The sequence below is a fragment of the Schistocerca americana genome, chromosome 11 (assembly GCF_021461395.2).
Source record: "Schistocerca americana isolate TAMUIC-IGC-003095 chromosome 11, iqSchAmer2.1, whole genome shotgun sequence".
Classification (NCBI taxonomy): Eukaryota; Metazoa; Arthropoda; class Insecta; order Orthoptera; family Acrididae; genus Schistocerca; species Schistocerca americana.
The window spans coordinates 44315419-44330776 of NC_060129.1; the positions used below are offsets into that span (position 1 = coordinate 44315419).

The following is a 15358-nucleotide window of genomic DNA, read 5'->3' on the forward strand; positions in this document are numbered from 1 at the left end:
TTTATCTGTGGCCGCTGAGGCTAGACTGCGAGGAATTCTGCCTGATGGGAAGAACAATCTGGGTGGCAGAATAAGTAGGTGGCTCGAGGGGGAGGGGCAGGGGTAGCATTTTAGAGGTGGGGTAAGGTGTAGTGCTGCTCACGAGAGCATACAGAGACGAGGTGGGGAGTGTGTGCGGCAGCTAGATGCAGTCGGTAGGTTAGGCAGGGAGAGGGGGAGGGGGATGGGGGGAACGGGAAGGTAGAGAAGTAAAGACTGTGGGTGTGCTTGTGGAATAGAAGGCTGTGTAGTGTTGGAGTGGGAACAGGGAAGGGGTAGGTGGGTGAAGGACAATGACTAACAAAGTTTGAGCCCAGGAGGGTTGGGCAGTGTGGTCGGCTATTAAGTGGTGCAACTGTTTGTAGACCACAGTTTGTTTGTGACCTGTTATGGGGACAGGCAGCTTGTAAGTAGTCGTGCCCACGTAGAATGCGGCACAGTGGTTGCAACTTAGCTTGCAGATCACCTGGTTTCACAGGTGGTGCTCGTGACCGCACTGGAGTAGGTGGTGGTGGTGGTGGTGGTGGTGGTGGTGGTGGTGGGAGGATGTCTGGGACAGGTCTTACATCTAGGTCTACAAGGTTTGGCAATAAAAAAACTGGACTTACGCTCTAACTCTTTATTAAAAAAACTGACACAACTGAAATTCTCTCCCCTTCATTGTAGTCTCCTCCCCAATCCCCGCATTGCTCCGTGTGAATTTTTCACTGTTGTGAGCAGTGCCGCAACTCTTTCTGTTATGCTGTCAAGGAGGCTCATAGCTTTTTCCTCCACTGCATCCACGGACTCGAACCCGGTTGCTTTGAGCACAGACTTCAGTTTTGTAAGAGAAAGAAGTTGCACGGGGCTAGGTCAGGTGAATACGGTGGATATTCCATCTTCACAAATGTAATGCCACAGGTTGACGTGTTGTCCTGACGAAGAATCCGTGAGTGGTTCTTCCGCAGATCTGGTCTCCTTTGTCACACACATTCACGGAGGGTCTTCGGAACAGTTACATGTTGTTGTTGTTGTTGTTGTTGTGGTCTTCAGTCCAGAGACTGGTTTCATGCAGCTATCCCTGCTACTCTATCCTGTGCAAGCTTCTTCATCTCCCAATACCTACTGCAACCTACATCCTTCTGAATCTGCTTAGTGTATTCATCTCTTGGTCTCCCTCTACAATTTTTACCCTCCACGCTACCCTCCAATGCTAAATTTGTGATCCCTTGATGCCTCAGAACATGTCCTACCAACCGATCCCTTCTTCTAGTCAAGTTGTGCCACAAACTCCTCTTCTGCCCAATTCTATTCGATACCTCCTCATTAGTTACGTGATCTACCCATCTAATCTTCAGCATTCTTCTGTAACACCACATTTCGAAAGCTTCTATTCTCTTCTTGTCCAAACTATTTATTGTCCACGTTTCACTTCTATACGTGGCTGCACTCCATACAAATACTTTCAGAAACGACTTCCTGACACTTCAATCTGTACTCGATGTTAACAAATTTTTCTTCTTCAGAAACGCTTTCCTTGCCATTGCCAGTCTACATTTTATATCCTCTCTACTTCGACCATCATCAGTTATTTTGCTCCCCAAATAGCAAAACTCCTTTACTACTTTAAGTGTCTCATTTGCTAATCTAATTCCCATAGCATCGCCCGACTTAACTCCACTACATTCCATCATCCTCATTTCGCTTTTGTCGATGTACATCTTATATCCTCCTTTCAAGACACTGTCCATTCCGTTCAACTGCTCTTCCAAGTCCTTTGCTGTCTCTGACAGAATTAAAATATCATCAGCAAACCTCAAAGTTTTTATTTCTTCTCTATGGATTTTAATACCTGCTCTGAATTTTTCTTTTGTTCCCTTTTCTGCTTGCTCAATATACAGATTGAACAACATCGGGGAGAGGCTACAACCCTGTCTCACTCCCTTCCCAACCACTGCTTCCCTTTCATGCCCCTCGACTCTTATAACTGCCATCTGGTTTCTGTACAAATTGTAAATACCTTTTCGCTCCCTGTATTTTACCCCTGCCACCTTCAGGATTTGAAAGAGAGCATTCCAGTCAATATTGTCAAAAGCTTTCTCTAAGTCTACAAATGCTAGAAACGTAGGTTTGCCTTTTCTTAATCTTTCTTCTAAGATAAGTCGTAAGGTCAGTATTGCCTCACGTGTTCCAACATTTCTACGGAATCCAAACTGATTTTCCCCGAGGCCGGCCTCCAACAGTCCCTCCATTCGTCTATAAAGAATTCGTGTTAGTATTTTGCAGCTGTGACCTATTAAACTGATAGTTTGGTAATTTTCACATCTGTCAACACCTGCCTTCTTTGGGATTGGAATTATTATATTCTTCTTGAAGTCTGAGGGTATTTCGCCTGTCTCATACATCTTGCTCACCAGATGGTAGAGTTTTGTTAGGCCTGGTTCTCCCAAGGCCGTCAGTAGTTCTAATGCAATGTTGTCTACTCCCGGGGCCTTGTTTCGACTCAGGTCTTTAACAGTTACATAATAAGCTCGATTGTCAGTCTGACCTCCAGGCACCCAATCAATGTAGGTAGCCCCACAGATACCTAATCGTCATTGGTTCAAATTTGGATTTTCTCATGCACGCCTTCTTCTTCTTCTTCTTCTTCATCTTAGGGGACTGAGGGCTCTTCCAGTGCATAGACTGTTGCTCAGTCTCTGGATCATATTGGAATATCCATTTTTATCACACATAATCACTTCACCGAGGTAATCAGGGTCATTTTGAATGTTTTCAAGAGTGTCAGCACAGCAGTCCACTAGATGTTGCTTGTCCTCATTTGTGAGGATTCTCAACACCACTTAAGCACAAACCTGTGTCGTGCCCAGATCATCTTGCAAAATCTGCCTAATGGTTTCTTTGCTGATGCGAGCAAGTTATGAAATTGCTCGAATGCTCAGGTGGCGGTGTTCTCGATCAGTTGTACTGATCCTCTCCACATTCTCTTCAAAGTAGAAGAACTCTGCCCGATTTCGGATTGTCTCCGATGTCTTCCCTATGGTCTTTGAACCTAGTAACCCACTCGAAAACTTACGTACGAGGTAGACACTGATTGTCGTAAAATGTTTCAACAAATTGAAAGTTTATCTGGCAGATTTTCCAAGTAATTTGATGTCAACACATCATTCCAGTTACTGCATAGCATAATTGTGATGGAGCTCAGACACAGGAGTAGTTTCTAAGACGACTCCCAGCCAGACTAACCACCACAGTGGCATGAAATGTTGTACCCATGTCGGGGTGAGTCCCAAGGCTATTCCTCCGCTCTTCTCTTTATCGATGAAACTGGGAATACGTACAACCACCAGTCCAGTTTCTGTACTCAGGGTGTATACGCTGCGGGACAACTGGGAAATATGGGAAAAACCTGGGAATTATTTTATCCAGGTGAAAACGTGGGAATTTTTTAGAATTCTGGGAATTTTTCATTGCTTTAGTCTTCAGTTAAATTTTTGTAATTTTGACTGGTAAGAACTGATAGTCTAACAAAGACTTTTAGTGTATTCCACTACTGCAGAATTATACTGCAGCAATAAAACATAAACAACAGAGTAAAACCAAAATAAAACTTAAGTTGCAAAGGGAAATGCTCCATTTACAACAAAAAAACACAGTGCACACACAAGCACCTGCCAGAAGCAAAATGTGTCAAAGGCTTTAGGATGAAGACTACGGAATACTTAATAACAACGAACTGCTTCTGATGAGCATGACGTCACAACTGTTTACGTGAAGTTTGTTTCGCACAGTTGCCAGCGTGCTCAACCGCACGTGCAGTCGAGTTGCGTAGGAGGAATACCTTCTCCCGCTTCTGGCTACTTGCAGTAGCAAGAAGCAGTTGTGCTACCCAGAAAAATTTTTCTGGTACGCCCAAGCTGCCACATTCGTGCATGCGCAGAGCAGTATGGGTTGTAGTGTGGAGGGGAATAGTGACCCTTGTTTACATTTAGTGACTTTGTTGTTTCCTCTTTGTTTACAATTCACATATCCAATGAAAACAAAACGGATTACTATGGCCGGGAGCTATCAACTGAATTGAAATACGTTCACATTATTACGGAAGGCTAAAATTTGTTATTAGTTTCAGTTGTCTGATTTTTATTTTATTTCCACATTTTTGGCATTCAAGCATTAATTGCCTTGCACAACAATGAAGTTTTTTTTTGTCAGTTTGCTAAATAAACGTGGATTTTATTAATCTTTTCTGCAGATGCAGTCAGTTTATAAGAAACAAAGTGTTTCATTCCACACTATTGGCTAGTTTCAACTGTTCACTAAATTTAAGAGCACATTTTCATTTTCTGCCACGTATGACATTATACCATAATAAAGAACCAAACATGAGACAATACAGTACTGTTACTCCAAAAAAATTTGCATCCCGAAAAGCACACTGAAAAGCTTAATTTCAAGTTGTGGCCTACTTTGTTGTGAATCTGGACATACGAATGTGTCCTTTAAATCAGATTATGCATTTCAATATGGTTTACAAAATTCCTGTGCTCTTGGAGTATCCTCTAATGTCATATTTCTTTTGTGACGTCATGAAGCTCTCATAATACTATGTGTGTATGAACATATGGGGTTCTTAGATCGTAGCTGCCGATGCGCAGTAACGCCCGTTCTCTGGCAGCTGCTGAAACAAACCCATGTCTAAGAGGTCCCGGGAAAATATTATGAATGGTTCTTTGAAAAGCATTATTTTCAAAGGGAATTTCCTTTCATGCCAGATGAATTATGATACAATTGAAAATGTGCAATGAATTTCTTAAATCACAGTGTGTTTGACACTCATTTAAAACTTGAGACTTTGAGTGCCAGCCACTTAGAATAATTTCAAGCCCAGAAGACTAGACATTAATCTCACTGTTAAAAATTTTACTGGCACATTTGCGTGATGTATCTTAAAGTGTAACAGATGCTGAAACGACCAATACTATATGTGAAAGATTAGTTTTTCTTGTAGCTACACTGTGTACATTAATTTAAACCATTTACTTTTCCAATTTGTGTGTTCACGCTACTTAAGTGATGTTGCTATTGGCTGACTACACCACATGTCCTATACTCTGAATATCTGATGTTATTGGCTGGTCAGCTCACGTGACGTAAGCCACGAGTGGCTTACAATCTCTATTTTAATGCTTCAGAAACTAAAGTGCTGTGTTTGGTGGAATTCGAATTTATACTTTCATAATACGAAAATATGCAGCATATTGTAACATGCAGTGTACGTGTTGCTGCGCATCAAAGATCTTCCCAAAACTTGTCGTGGCGGAGGAATAGAATCCTCTACAACGAGAACTGCTTACCGACCTTTTGGTAAGCATGGGAGTAAGTTGTCACATATGCATTCCCATCGTGGTGGTCACACACCCTATTAAGAACTGTGCCCCCTTTTTTCATGTCCAGGGGACTGTCGTTAATTACGTTGACTTCAGTGTAATTATTGCGTTCAAATAAAAGTGTCATTTCTGTTCATCTCATTCTGTATTTTTTACAGTTTCCTTCTGTATTAGACAGCAGCAGTACATTCTTCGATTGGCCAAAGTTTTGTTGATACGTGTTACTTGGCCGTGTCAAATTATGTGAAATTTACTTCCGTCCTTACGTTATACATATCGCGTACCACGTATCGTTCCCATTGTGGGTAGAGACAACATCAGAGTAATTACGGCAAGCACATAGCAGAGCAAGTTGGCACTGTCATTCTTGGTGTGCTACCTACGTGGATGGAACAGGAAGAAGCCTTAATAAGTGTTACAGTGGGAAGTACCCTCTGCAAGGTACTTGTGTGGTTTGGAGGGTATGGATGTAGCTGTAGAATAGGTTGCTAAAAAATGTTGAGGTACTGTATAGCCTTTCTAGATCCGTGCCTAATATCTGGAAGTGAGAAACAATTTTGTTTATTGCAGAGTTTCTAGAAGCTGATGCGTTCGGTACACTTCTCCATTCTCAGTTCACTGCCTGCTGTCAGCTGATATCTCGCAACTTGCACAAGGTGCCACGAAACTGGTGACTGTTTCAGAATACATTGACAGTTCCAATGTGTGTGCCAAATGCTACAAATCGATAGGATATTAAAAGTAGATATACTTATTTTCAGAAAAAAGACCAGAACATTTTGAACAACTATAGACAGGATGTTAATGTTCACAGGACAAGCACTTTAATATGTTCTGCAGAATTGATTAGCATTTCAGTCACCTTCGTTCAGCACGTGTCCCATTGCCTAGTAGGCACGGGGTCTGCCGAGGGCCCTGATAACTTGTCCTACATCGACGCATTTAAGACGCGAGTGACAGCCTCTGGTGTAATCCGTCTGTGCTGCATTCACCTCGTTTCAAATTTCATCTGTGGTGATTAGCATTGGATCACAGTGCTGCACTCATCGTTTGACCGTATACCACACATTTTCGATTTACGGCAAGTCTTATGATTTGCCAGTGCAGGAGGCTCACATCTTGTGACACCGAGAACGTACTTGTTCGTCCAGCAGTGTGTGGTAGTGCATTGTCTTGCTGAAAAATGGTGTCTGTGGTATAGTGCAGAAAGGATACGGCTACAGGCCGCAGGATGCCATTGTATGAGACACACTGATCATAGTGTGTGGGACACACACCAACTGTGATTTGTGAATGTACCCAATAGCACCCCACACCGTAAGGAGTCGAGTTGGCCCTGTACGTTTTGTGCGAACTTCGGTCACTTTGGTGCCACTCCCCATGCCTACGACAAACCAAAATGCGACCGTCATTTTCACACACACTCGACCCAACTTTTTCCGAAAGTGACCGTCCGATGCCATTCCCATCCCCAGTGATGTCGTTCTATACACTGTTGTCATCTGGCACCTTTGCCGCAATAAACGGCTACGGACTGTTGCGCCGGAGCTGAGGAGGATGCAGATCTGCCCTGCAGTGCCATTGGGATGAGGTGTCGGATCTTCTCACAAGGTGGTCTGCGTGGTGTGACTTGACCCACCTTATCGTGCACTACGGCTTTCTGTGAATCATTCTGCACACACCTGTTGCACTGCCGAAACACTTCATCCCGTACGAGCGGTAGTTTCCCGAATAGATGCATCACATTTCCTCGTGCCAATAATGGCCCTATTTCAAACTCACTGTACCATCAAAACAGATTGAGCATATGTCTACGAGGCTTCCCACAGGTCTGCTCGGGTCGCACCGATCGGTCACCTTTGGCTTACAGTGACGAGAGCCTCGGGCACAGTTTACCGGTATGTGGTGTCGCATCGTGATATCGATATAGACATCGAACACCTCGGTCGACGTGCTAATCGTTTGTGCCCAATGTACTAACGTACGTGTACTGTGAATACGAATGTCCTATCTCTAGTCGTTTGACGTGTTCCATTCTTTCTCAACGGGAGTGTATTTAGGTGACAGGTTGTGGTGTAAATGCTCTGCTGTAGTGTGTATTCTGTATCTTATTGTTGAGCTCGTCGATCGGGATACGCGGATGTCTCCTTTTTATTGGGTCTCTGACAGGCTCTCCACTGTTTATAATACACTGTCTGATTGACAGTATCTGGACACCTATCAGCATTGATGTGGGCTGGGGACACTTTCGATGAGGGTTGCAAATGTCTGTGGAGGAATGGCAGCCCATTCCTCCTCGAGAGCCGAAACCGGAGAAGGGTGTGAAGTCAGATGCTGAGGTCTGGAGCGAAGTCGGCATTCTAACTGGTCCATTGTGCTTAGATGGAACTCTGGGCAGGCCATCCCAATTTGGAGATGTAATGGTCCACAAGCCATTGCCTCACAGATCGTGCTTTACGACAGGGTGAATTTTAATACTGATACAGTCGATCGTTGTCTCGGAACTGTTCTTCTGCTGTACTCAGTACGTAATACTATTAAATCTGTTATCGTCCCACTTTAGTGTTTTTGTAAGCACAATAGGGGGACTGTAGCTTGACTGAAAACTGCCCCATACCGTAACACCACCTCCTCCTTACTAAACTGTTCCCACTAAACTTGCTAGCAGGTAACATTCTGCAGGAATTTGCCAAACCGGATTCATGCATCAGATTGCTAAAGGATAGTGTGATTTGTCACCCTGTGTCACTCATTTCTAGTCACCCACTGTCCAGTGGCATCGGTCTTTACACCACTTCGAGCCCCGTTTAGCACCGACTTCAGAAATGTGTGGCTTACCAGGAGCTGCTTGAGCACTGTACACCATTCTGTTTAACACTCTACACAGAGTCACTGTGGTAGCTGGACTACTGACTCCTCCTACTTGTTGCCGATGTCGTGTGTGGTGTTCCCTTCTCCCCACCTCGCCTCGCGCGACCACGTCGTGCAGTGCTGCGACCATTCCTTCGCGTTTCCACTTTGTAGTCTTGTTGTCGACAGTTAATCTGGTCCACTTCGGAAGGGTCAAAATGTGTCTGGCAGAACTGTTACCCCGATGACATCGAATGAGTAGTCCACATTCTAAGTCGATAAGCTCTCCTGCCGACCCATTTTGCTGTTACTGCTCCTCTACTCACAGTACAGTAATGCCCGCCTCCTCGTGGGTCTACCTCTCGTGACATCTAATGGTCAGTTCCACTTAAATTCTCTCCCGTGCTAACCACAGTTGCACCTGGTGTCCGGGTTCCTTTAATCGGGTAGAATGTGTTTAGCATATTCGGCTCCTCTGAAATGGTTTCTCATCCTTTTTGAACATAATTTATTTATTTTTAAAAGTGCAGTATCAACTGGAAGGCAAAACTTTGGAGAAATTATTGCTGGAATGTATCTTGTTAAATAAATGGGGAAGCAACACTGTTTGATGGGCCAGTCCATTTTTTTATCGTATTCAATTTACTCGAACATTTTCTTTCAGTGACTAAAGGAGGACTGTCTCGAGGCAGTCGTCAGTAGTTTAGTAAGCTTAGCACACTGTACAGTTCATTTTAGCTCAAGCAGTAGTCCGTCTAGCCGTAACGTATTGTAGGCTACAGTTAAATCGACAGTAGCGACCAAAGTTTTATGGTCTGTATGGAAATTCCTTTAGATTAGTCAGGTTAGAGCTGAAACCTGCTAACTACTACTGACATTGGAACACTTCCTGCCTTATTGGGGGATATTATACTGTAAATGTAATTATTGTGCTGTAGATTAACCCTTCTATTAGTTCACAGTATACAGAGTAAAGAAAAATTTCCGCACTCAGACTTAGCAGTGAGATTCTTCACACACGAGCAATTCAAAAATCTCTCACAAAATTTCTTTCTGTTCATATTTCGGAATGTTAAAAACTCGCAATCTGGCAATGCTGTAATCGCGTACACGGTAACTGTCTCTGTCACCAAATAGAGGAGCACTGTGCAGCTGGTGCAATAGTAGCATTTTGGGTTAGCATGCAGGAAGTCGAGGGTTGGATTGTGGTCAAAACATTTGCAGTGGCGTACTACGAACACAGAAATGGAAATGTAATAAATTTCATTGGTCAGCTTTTAAAGAAACCATTAGCACATTGTGGATGCAAATTGTTTCACACCAGTGCATCTGGTACCATTGACTTATACAGACTACTATTCTTACCACGTTCAGGTCTGTTACATTTCGTCAGGGCCTTATGTCACCAGTAGAGCTAACAAAGTGCTTTGCAAATAATTTTCACGAGACAGTAGGAGTAGGGTACACATAAAACAGGTTTGTAATCTAGTAGATGCAGTGGCGCGAAATAATTCGCGTCCGTGATGTGCAAAAGGCTTCTTTAAAAACTGGCCAAGAAAAACAATTGTACTTCATTTTCTGTGTTAGTTGTACATAACTGCAAATGTCTAGAAGTCTCACTGTAATATCCGTATGACAATTAAGATGCCAGGTACTATACCGTGCATATTACCTTGCGCAAGTAAAAACAAATAATTCTCAACCCAGAATCGAATTCTCGACCTTCTGCATACTAACCCAATCCACTACACCAACTGCACAGCACTGCTCTATTTGGTGACAGAGATAATTACCATATATGTGATTACAGTATTGCCAGTTTACTGCCCAAAATGTGCATAGGAGAAAATTTTGTGAGAGAAATCTGAGTGCACGAATTTTTCACAACCCTGTATACTGAGAAGTGTAATGGGACAACTTGATTGGCCATTCCTAAATTACCATGATTTTAGAATTATTATTTCATTTATTTGAAATTCTTTTGGGCCTCCTCCAGTGTGGGAATAGAATTGTTTGAGCCATTGTCCACCTTACGGACCCAGATTTTTATTAAGCTTAATGTGAGTTCTGTCATTTCCTGCAGCATTTCTCAGTTTGAGCTTTTTTATTACTGTTTTTTTCTTGTCAGTACTCTTTTGCAGTGCATTTTGCTCATACCTGCCCAGTAAATGTATTTTCACTTCAGTATACGTACTTTTGTCACCGTCCACTCTAGCGCTTGCCAGTTCTTATACTGCCCAAGTTTTGCTGGTGGACTAAAACAGTTAGTGCTGTGGAAAAGAATAGTGCACCGAAATAGTAGTACACTATCAGACAATGTGGCACAACAGGACAAATATGTTCTAATGACATTCAAACTGTAAAGTGGGAGGGGTTAGAGTATTGTGAATTATTTAATACACTGACATATAAAAGCAAGAACGAGAATAAACTTCGTCTTGTCGGTTAACGGATTACGTCTCATTTGTCATAAAATCGATTATTGTTATCAGTTTGTACAAACATTGCGCTGGTACTACAATTTCCTCAATTATCTGTACAATGGGCCACAATTCAATAAGTCTCAGTTGTTTGTTCTGTGAGTGGTGCCATTGCATCGAAGTTTTCAGAGTGATCTTGCTTACAAAAAATTCCGACCCAGTAAACTGAATCACCCGTAGCTGCACAGGTAGCATCCTCATCTCGTTATCGTGGTGCCTCTAGTTCAGTTTTCAGTACAGGCAAACTCTTATTTGAGTTCAATATTTAATATAAAATTGAAATGTTTACTAACGAACATTGATGTGAAATCTCCAATGGAAAATCTAGGATTTGAAAAACAAATGCTAGATATTACGAGGCACATCCAGAAAGTAAGTTTCCTGAAGTTTTTTCTTTAAAGTAGACTTACTTAGCAGGGAAAATTGCACATGCACAACAGATCTGCAACGTGAGGATCGAAAGCCAGCTGGACAGACTCTGCCCGGTGCCAGTACTGCCACAGAATTCTCCCAAAACCGCATCTCTTACTCGTTCCCCTGCTACTTGCGAGGTTTGGTCAGTGATAAGATTCCTTAATGCACACAACTTAACGCCTATCGAAATTAGTCGTCAGATCTGTCGGGTCTGTGGGCAGAACTTTGTGAGCAAACAGATGGTGCACCGCTGGTGTAGGTCTTTTTTGGAAAGGTCGTCAAAGCGTCAGTGATGATGAGTGCAGAGTGTGACAGTCCCTAATCGACTCTCACCCAGTCGAGCAGGTGTGACAGCGCATCCTGGAGAATAGTCGCTGTGCAATTACAGAGTTTGACAGCCATTTTCTGCAGGTGTCGCAATCCTCATTGCACAGAATTGTCTCCGAGCACCTGCTGTTGAAGAAATTGTGCCAGGTGGGTGCCGAAAAACCTGACACACGGGCACAAAATAAAATGCTTAGGAGCAGCACTGACATTACTGCAGTGGTATCGTGATGACAGTGACGAGTTCCCTGACGGGATCGTCATGGGTGATGAGACGTGGATTTCTCACTCGACCCCAGAAACTGAGCAGCAGTCGATGCCTTGGTGTCACAGTGGATCTCCGGTCGAGACAAAAGTCGGACACACAGTTTCGGTACAGAAAGTGAAGTGTACGGTGTTTTGGGACAGGGAGGGCACTCTGCTTATTGATTTCCTGCCCAGAGGTGAAACAGTGAACGCTGACCGTTACAGTGAAACAACACGAAAACCGAAATTCTTACTGCAGGTGTTGTGCTGCTCCGTGACAGTGCTCATCGGTATAGAGCTGAGCGCACAGCAGCTGTTTTGCAGAAGTTCGGCTGGGAGCTGTTACCATCTGGCGTACAGTCCTGATCTTGCCTCCAGCAATTTTCATCATTCTTTTACCTCAAGAAATTTCCGTCCTGTAGCCGGCGTTTCAACAGCAATGAAGAGCTGAAGATGACTGTCACACGTCGGTTCCATTCACTGGCGGCAGACCTCCTTGACAGGAATACAAAAGTTGATGTCACAGTATGACAAGTGCCTCAATTCTTTTGGCGACTGTCAAAAAACAGCCCAAACATTGCTGTTGCTAATAAAGTTTTTCATGTAGCTATGTTGTCTCTGTTAAAAAAACACATAGGGAGACTTACAGGTTGTCCGGAAAGTCTTTCCCTGATTACATAAATTGATAACTCAGGCTAAGAAGTAAGATACAAATTTGAAACTGGTGTCTAATTGTTTACAAACTATCAAAGTTTTTTTCACACATCAGTAAACTTCCATGTGAGGCCCTGCGCGCAGATTTCTTCGAACTTTGCAGAAAAGACTGCCTTACAGCTTCCACCCGGTCTGCTGAGGTTCTCGGTCGACCAGACCTCGGAAGGTCAGCAACCGATCCTGTGTTCTTGAACCTCTCGTACCAGGCTTTAATGCTCTTGACATCGGGTGGATTCCTTCCAAATGTTGTCTGGAAGTGTCTCTGCACTGTGGTTGGTGATCGTGTCTCATGGTACCACAGGACACATGTGCCTTCTCCTGATTGGTTAACATGGCTTGTTGGGCACTGCACCTCATCCACTACTTACATACTGCGAACCTAAAACAGAAAAAAACTCTGATAGTTGTAAACAATTCGACACAAGTTTCGTATTTGTATCAATTTATGTAATTAGGGAAAGACTTTTCGGACACCCTGTACTTTCTGTATGTGCCTCATATTGAGCTATCAGATCGAGAGGCAATATAAATTGGAATTTATAGGCCGTGTAAACTGGAATGTATTTAAATTATGGTTCATGTGGCCTGAATTGATTCTTCATCACTACATTGTGAAGCTACAAAGCTATCATTTGATAGCGACCAAAGACAATTTGATAATCGGAGAAATTGTTGCTTTAATGGAGTTGGCAGAAAACTATTTCTGACGGTATAAACAAGGAAACTTGCACTGATCCACGGTGGCTTTACTACTGTTAATTTAGTAGTTCTGCTGCTACCAATTTAAAATAGTAACCTCATTGCCGAGGCACCGAACCCGATAACGTTATAAGAATAGCCACTGGTGGATATCTCGGTACCAGTACCTAAGTCTGAAAAGGGTTGCTTTGCCAGGTTTCCCAGCCGGTAACAAAGTTTTTAATCAGGTACTTAGGCCTATTGTGTGTCGCACTGTGTGCGTGCGTGCATCTCATCTGAATAATGAAATGACCACTGTGCTTAGTAGTGTGTGCTTAATAGTGTGCAGAATGTAAGAAATTGTGCCACTTTGACGTCCACACGGGTGCTCCGTGGATTAACACTGTGCCATCGGAGTGTTGTTTGTGGACTAGAGAATTACTGTCGAGGAGCGCACGGTGCGCGGACCAGGTAGTGCACCGGTAAGACACTCTGGCAGGACAGTTCAGTTAATATTGTTTTGTCTGTCACGGGCTGGTGCGGAGCTAACTGCTGACAGTTAACTTTCTTCTGAAAGCAGATCCCGGAGTGACAGAAGAGACGTACGACCCCAGCTACTGCTCGGTGAAGCTGCCACCGCCACAGCCGCTGGCTCCCGTCGACTCCGACTGTGCCGAGAGGTACGTACCGGGTACGGTGTCGCCGCCATTTCACTTTCCTTGTCGTTGCCACCTCGTTAGCTGTTTAATAAATTCCCTTCACTGTTAACTTAGTAGACCTGACTGTGTAATTTGTAGCAAGTAGGACTAACTTCAGCCACTTGCGCCACATATATTCCCACAAGTGTAAGTTCTGGCAATTTGTCTTTGTTATAAAATATATTTTATTCATTTGCTTTGCTACTTTGTGAGTTAACTTCCCATTTTTTAAAAATTTCATCTGTGCAACTGTCCTTTTTCAATGCACCATGTGATCAAAAAGTCAGTATAAATTTGAAAAATTAATAAACCATGGAATAATGTAGATAGAGAGGTAAAAATTGACACACATTCTTGGAATGACATGGGGTTTTATTAGAACAAAACAAAAAAAAAAAAAAAAAAAAAAAGTATTGCTAGATGCGTGAAAGATCTCTTGCGCGCGTCGTTTGGTGACGATCGTGTGCTCAACTGCCACTTTTGTCATGCTTGGCCTCCCAGGCCCCCAGACCTCAGTCCGTGCGATTATTGGCTTTGGGGTTACCTGAAGTCGCAAATATTTCGTGATCAACCGACATCTCTGGGAATGCTGAAAGACAACATCCGACGCCAATGCCACACCATAACTCCGGACATGCTTTACAGTGCTGTTCACAACATTATTCCTCGACTACAGCTATTGTTGAGGAATGATGGTGGACATATTGAGCATTTCCTGTAAAGAACATCATCTTTGCTTTGTCTTACTTTGTTATGCTAATTATTGCTATTCTGATCAGATGAAGCACCCTCTGTTGGACATTTTTTGAACTTTTGTGTTTTTTGGTTCTAATAGAACCCCATGTCATTCCAAGCACGTGTGTGAATTTGTACCTCTCTATCTACATTATTCCGTGATTTATTCAGTTTACAAATTTATACTGACTTTTTTATCACCCAGTAAACTTAAAAGTGGGAAGTTGGGTTCAATACTTTCAGAAATATTAATTAACTTTAGTCCACGAATTTTTACGTCAGTCGAGCATACGAACAGCACGGTGGCTGACGAGAGTAGTAGAAGTGGTAGAAGTTGCAAGACAGTGTACAACTTCGGACCGATAGTCACGCAATGTGGCGTGTATGCTGATGCTATTGACACCCGTCTGTGTTACCTCTGCACTGCCGAGTTTGGTTTCGTTTTGTGATTGAATATTATTTTTGGAGCCACAAAATTGGATGACAGTACGGATAAAGTGAACTATGCACTAAATTGGGAACATCTAACCGAGGTAGGCTAGGTTGCTGCCAGCTGGAAAGCTGTCTGAGCCAATTGAGATCCCCCCCCCCCCATTATATTGATTCAGTTGGTCTCACCCCACTGTATGTTAACTTTGAATAAAATATAATAATTATCCTTTTCAGACTGGGCTTCGTATGAAAATTTTACCTTCTCGCTAGTGGTCGTTCCGGGTAGCAGTTTTAAAACACACGAGCTTCTGATGTGGTCCATAATAATTTAGAATGCAGTTTGTGGAAATAAAAAATTCTGCTGCAATAATCATTCATTGCT

At 43.0% G+C, this 15358-nt stretch overlaps 1 protein-coding gene across 3 annotated transcripts in view; it reads left to right on the forward strand.

Moving 5' to 3' along the window:
- LOC124554146 (RNA-binding protein 45) overlaps window positions 1-15358 on the forward strand; it is a 122330-nt gene that overhangs the window by 51564 nt on the left and 55408 nt on the right. For 2 of the 3 annotated variants that reach the window (XM_047128211.1, XM_047128210.1), the window contains exon 8: window positions 13689-13791. In XM_047128211.1, the coding sequence (XP_046984167.1) occupies window positions 13689-13791 (103 nt within the window). The remainder of the gene's footprint in view (window positions 1-13688; window positions 13792-15358) is intronic. The other variant, XM_047128212.1, reaches the window with a different exon arrangement.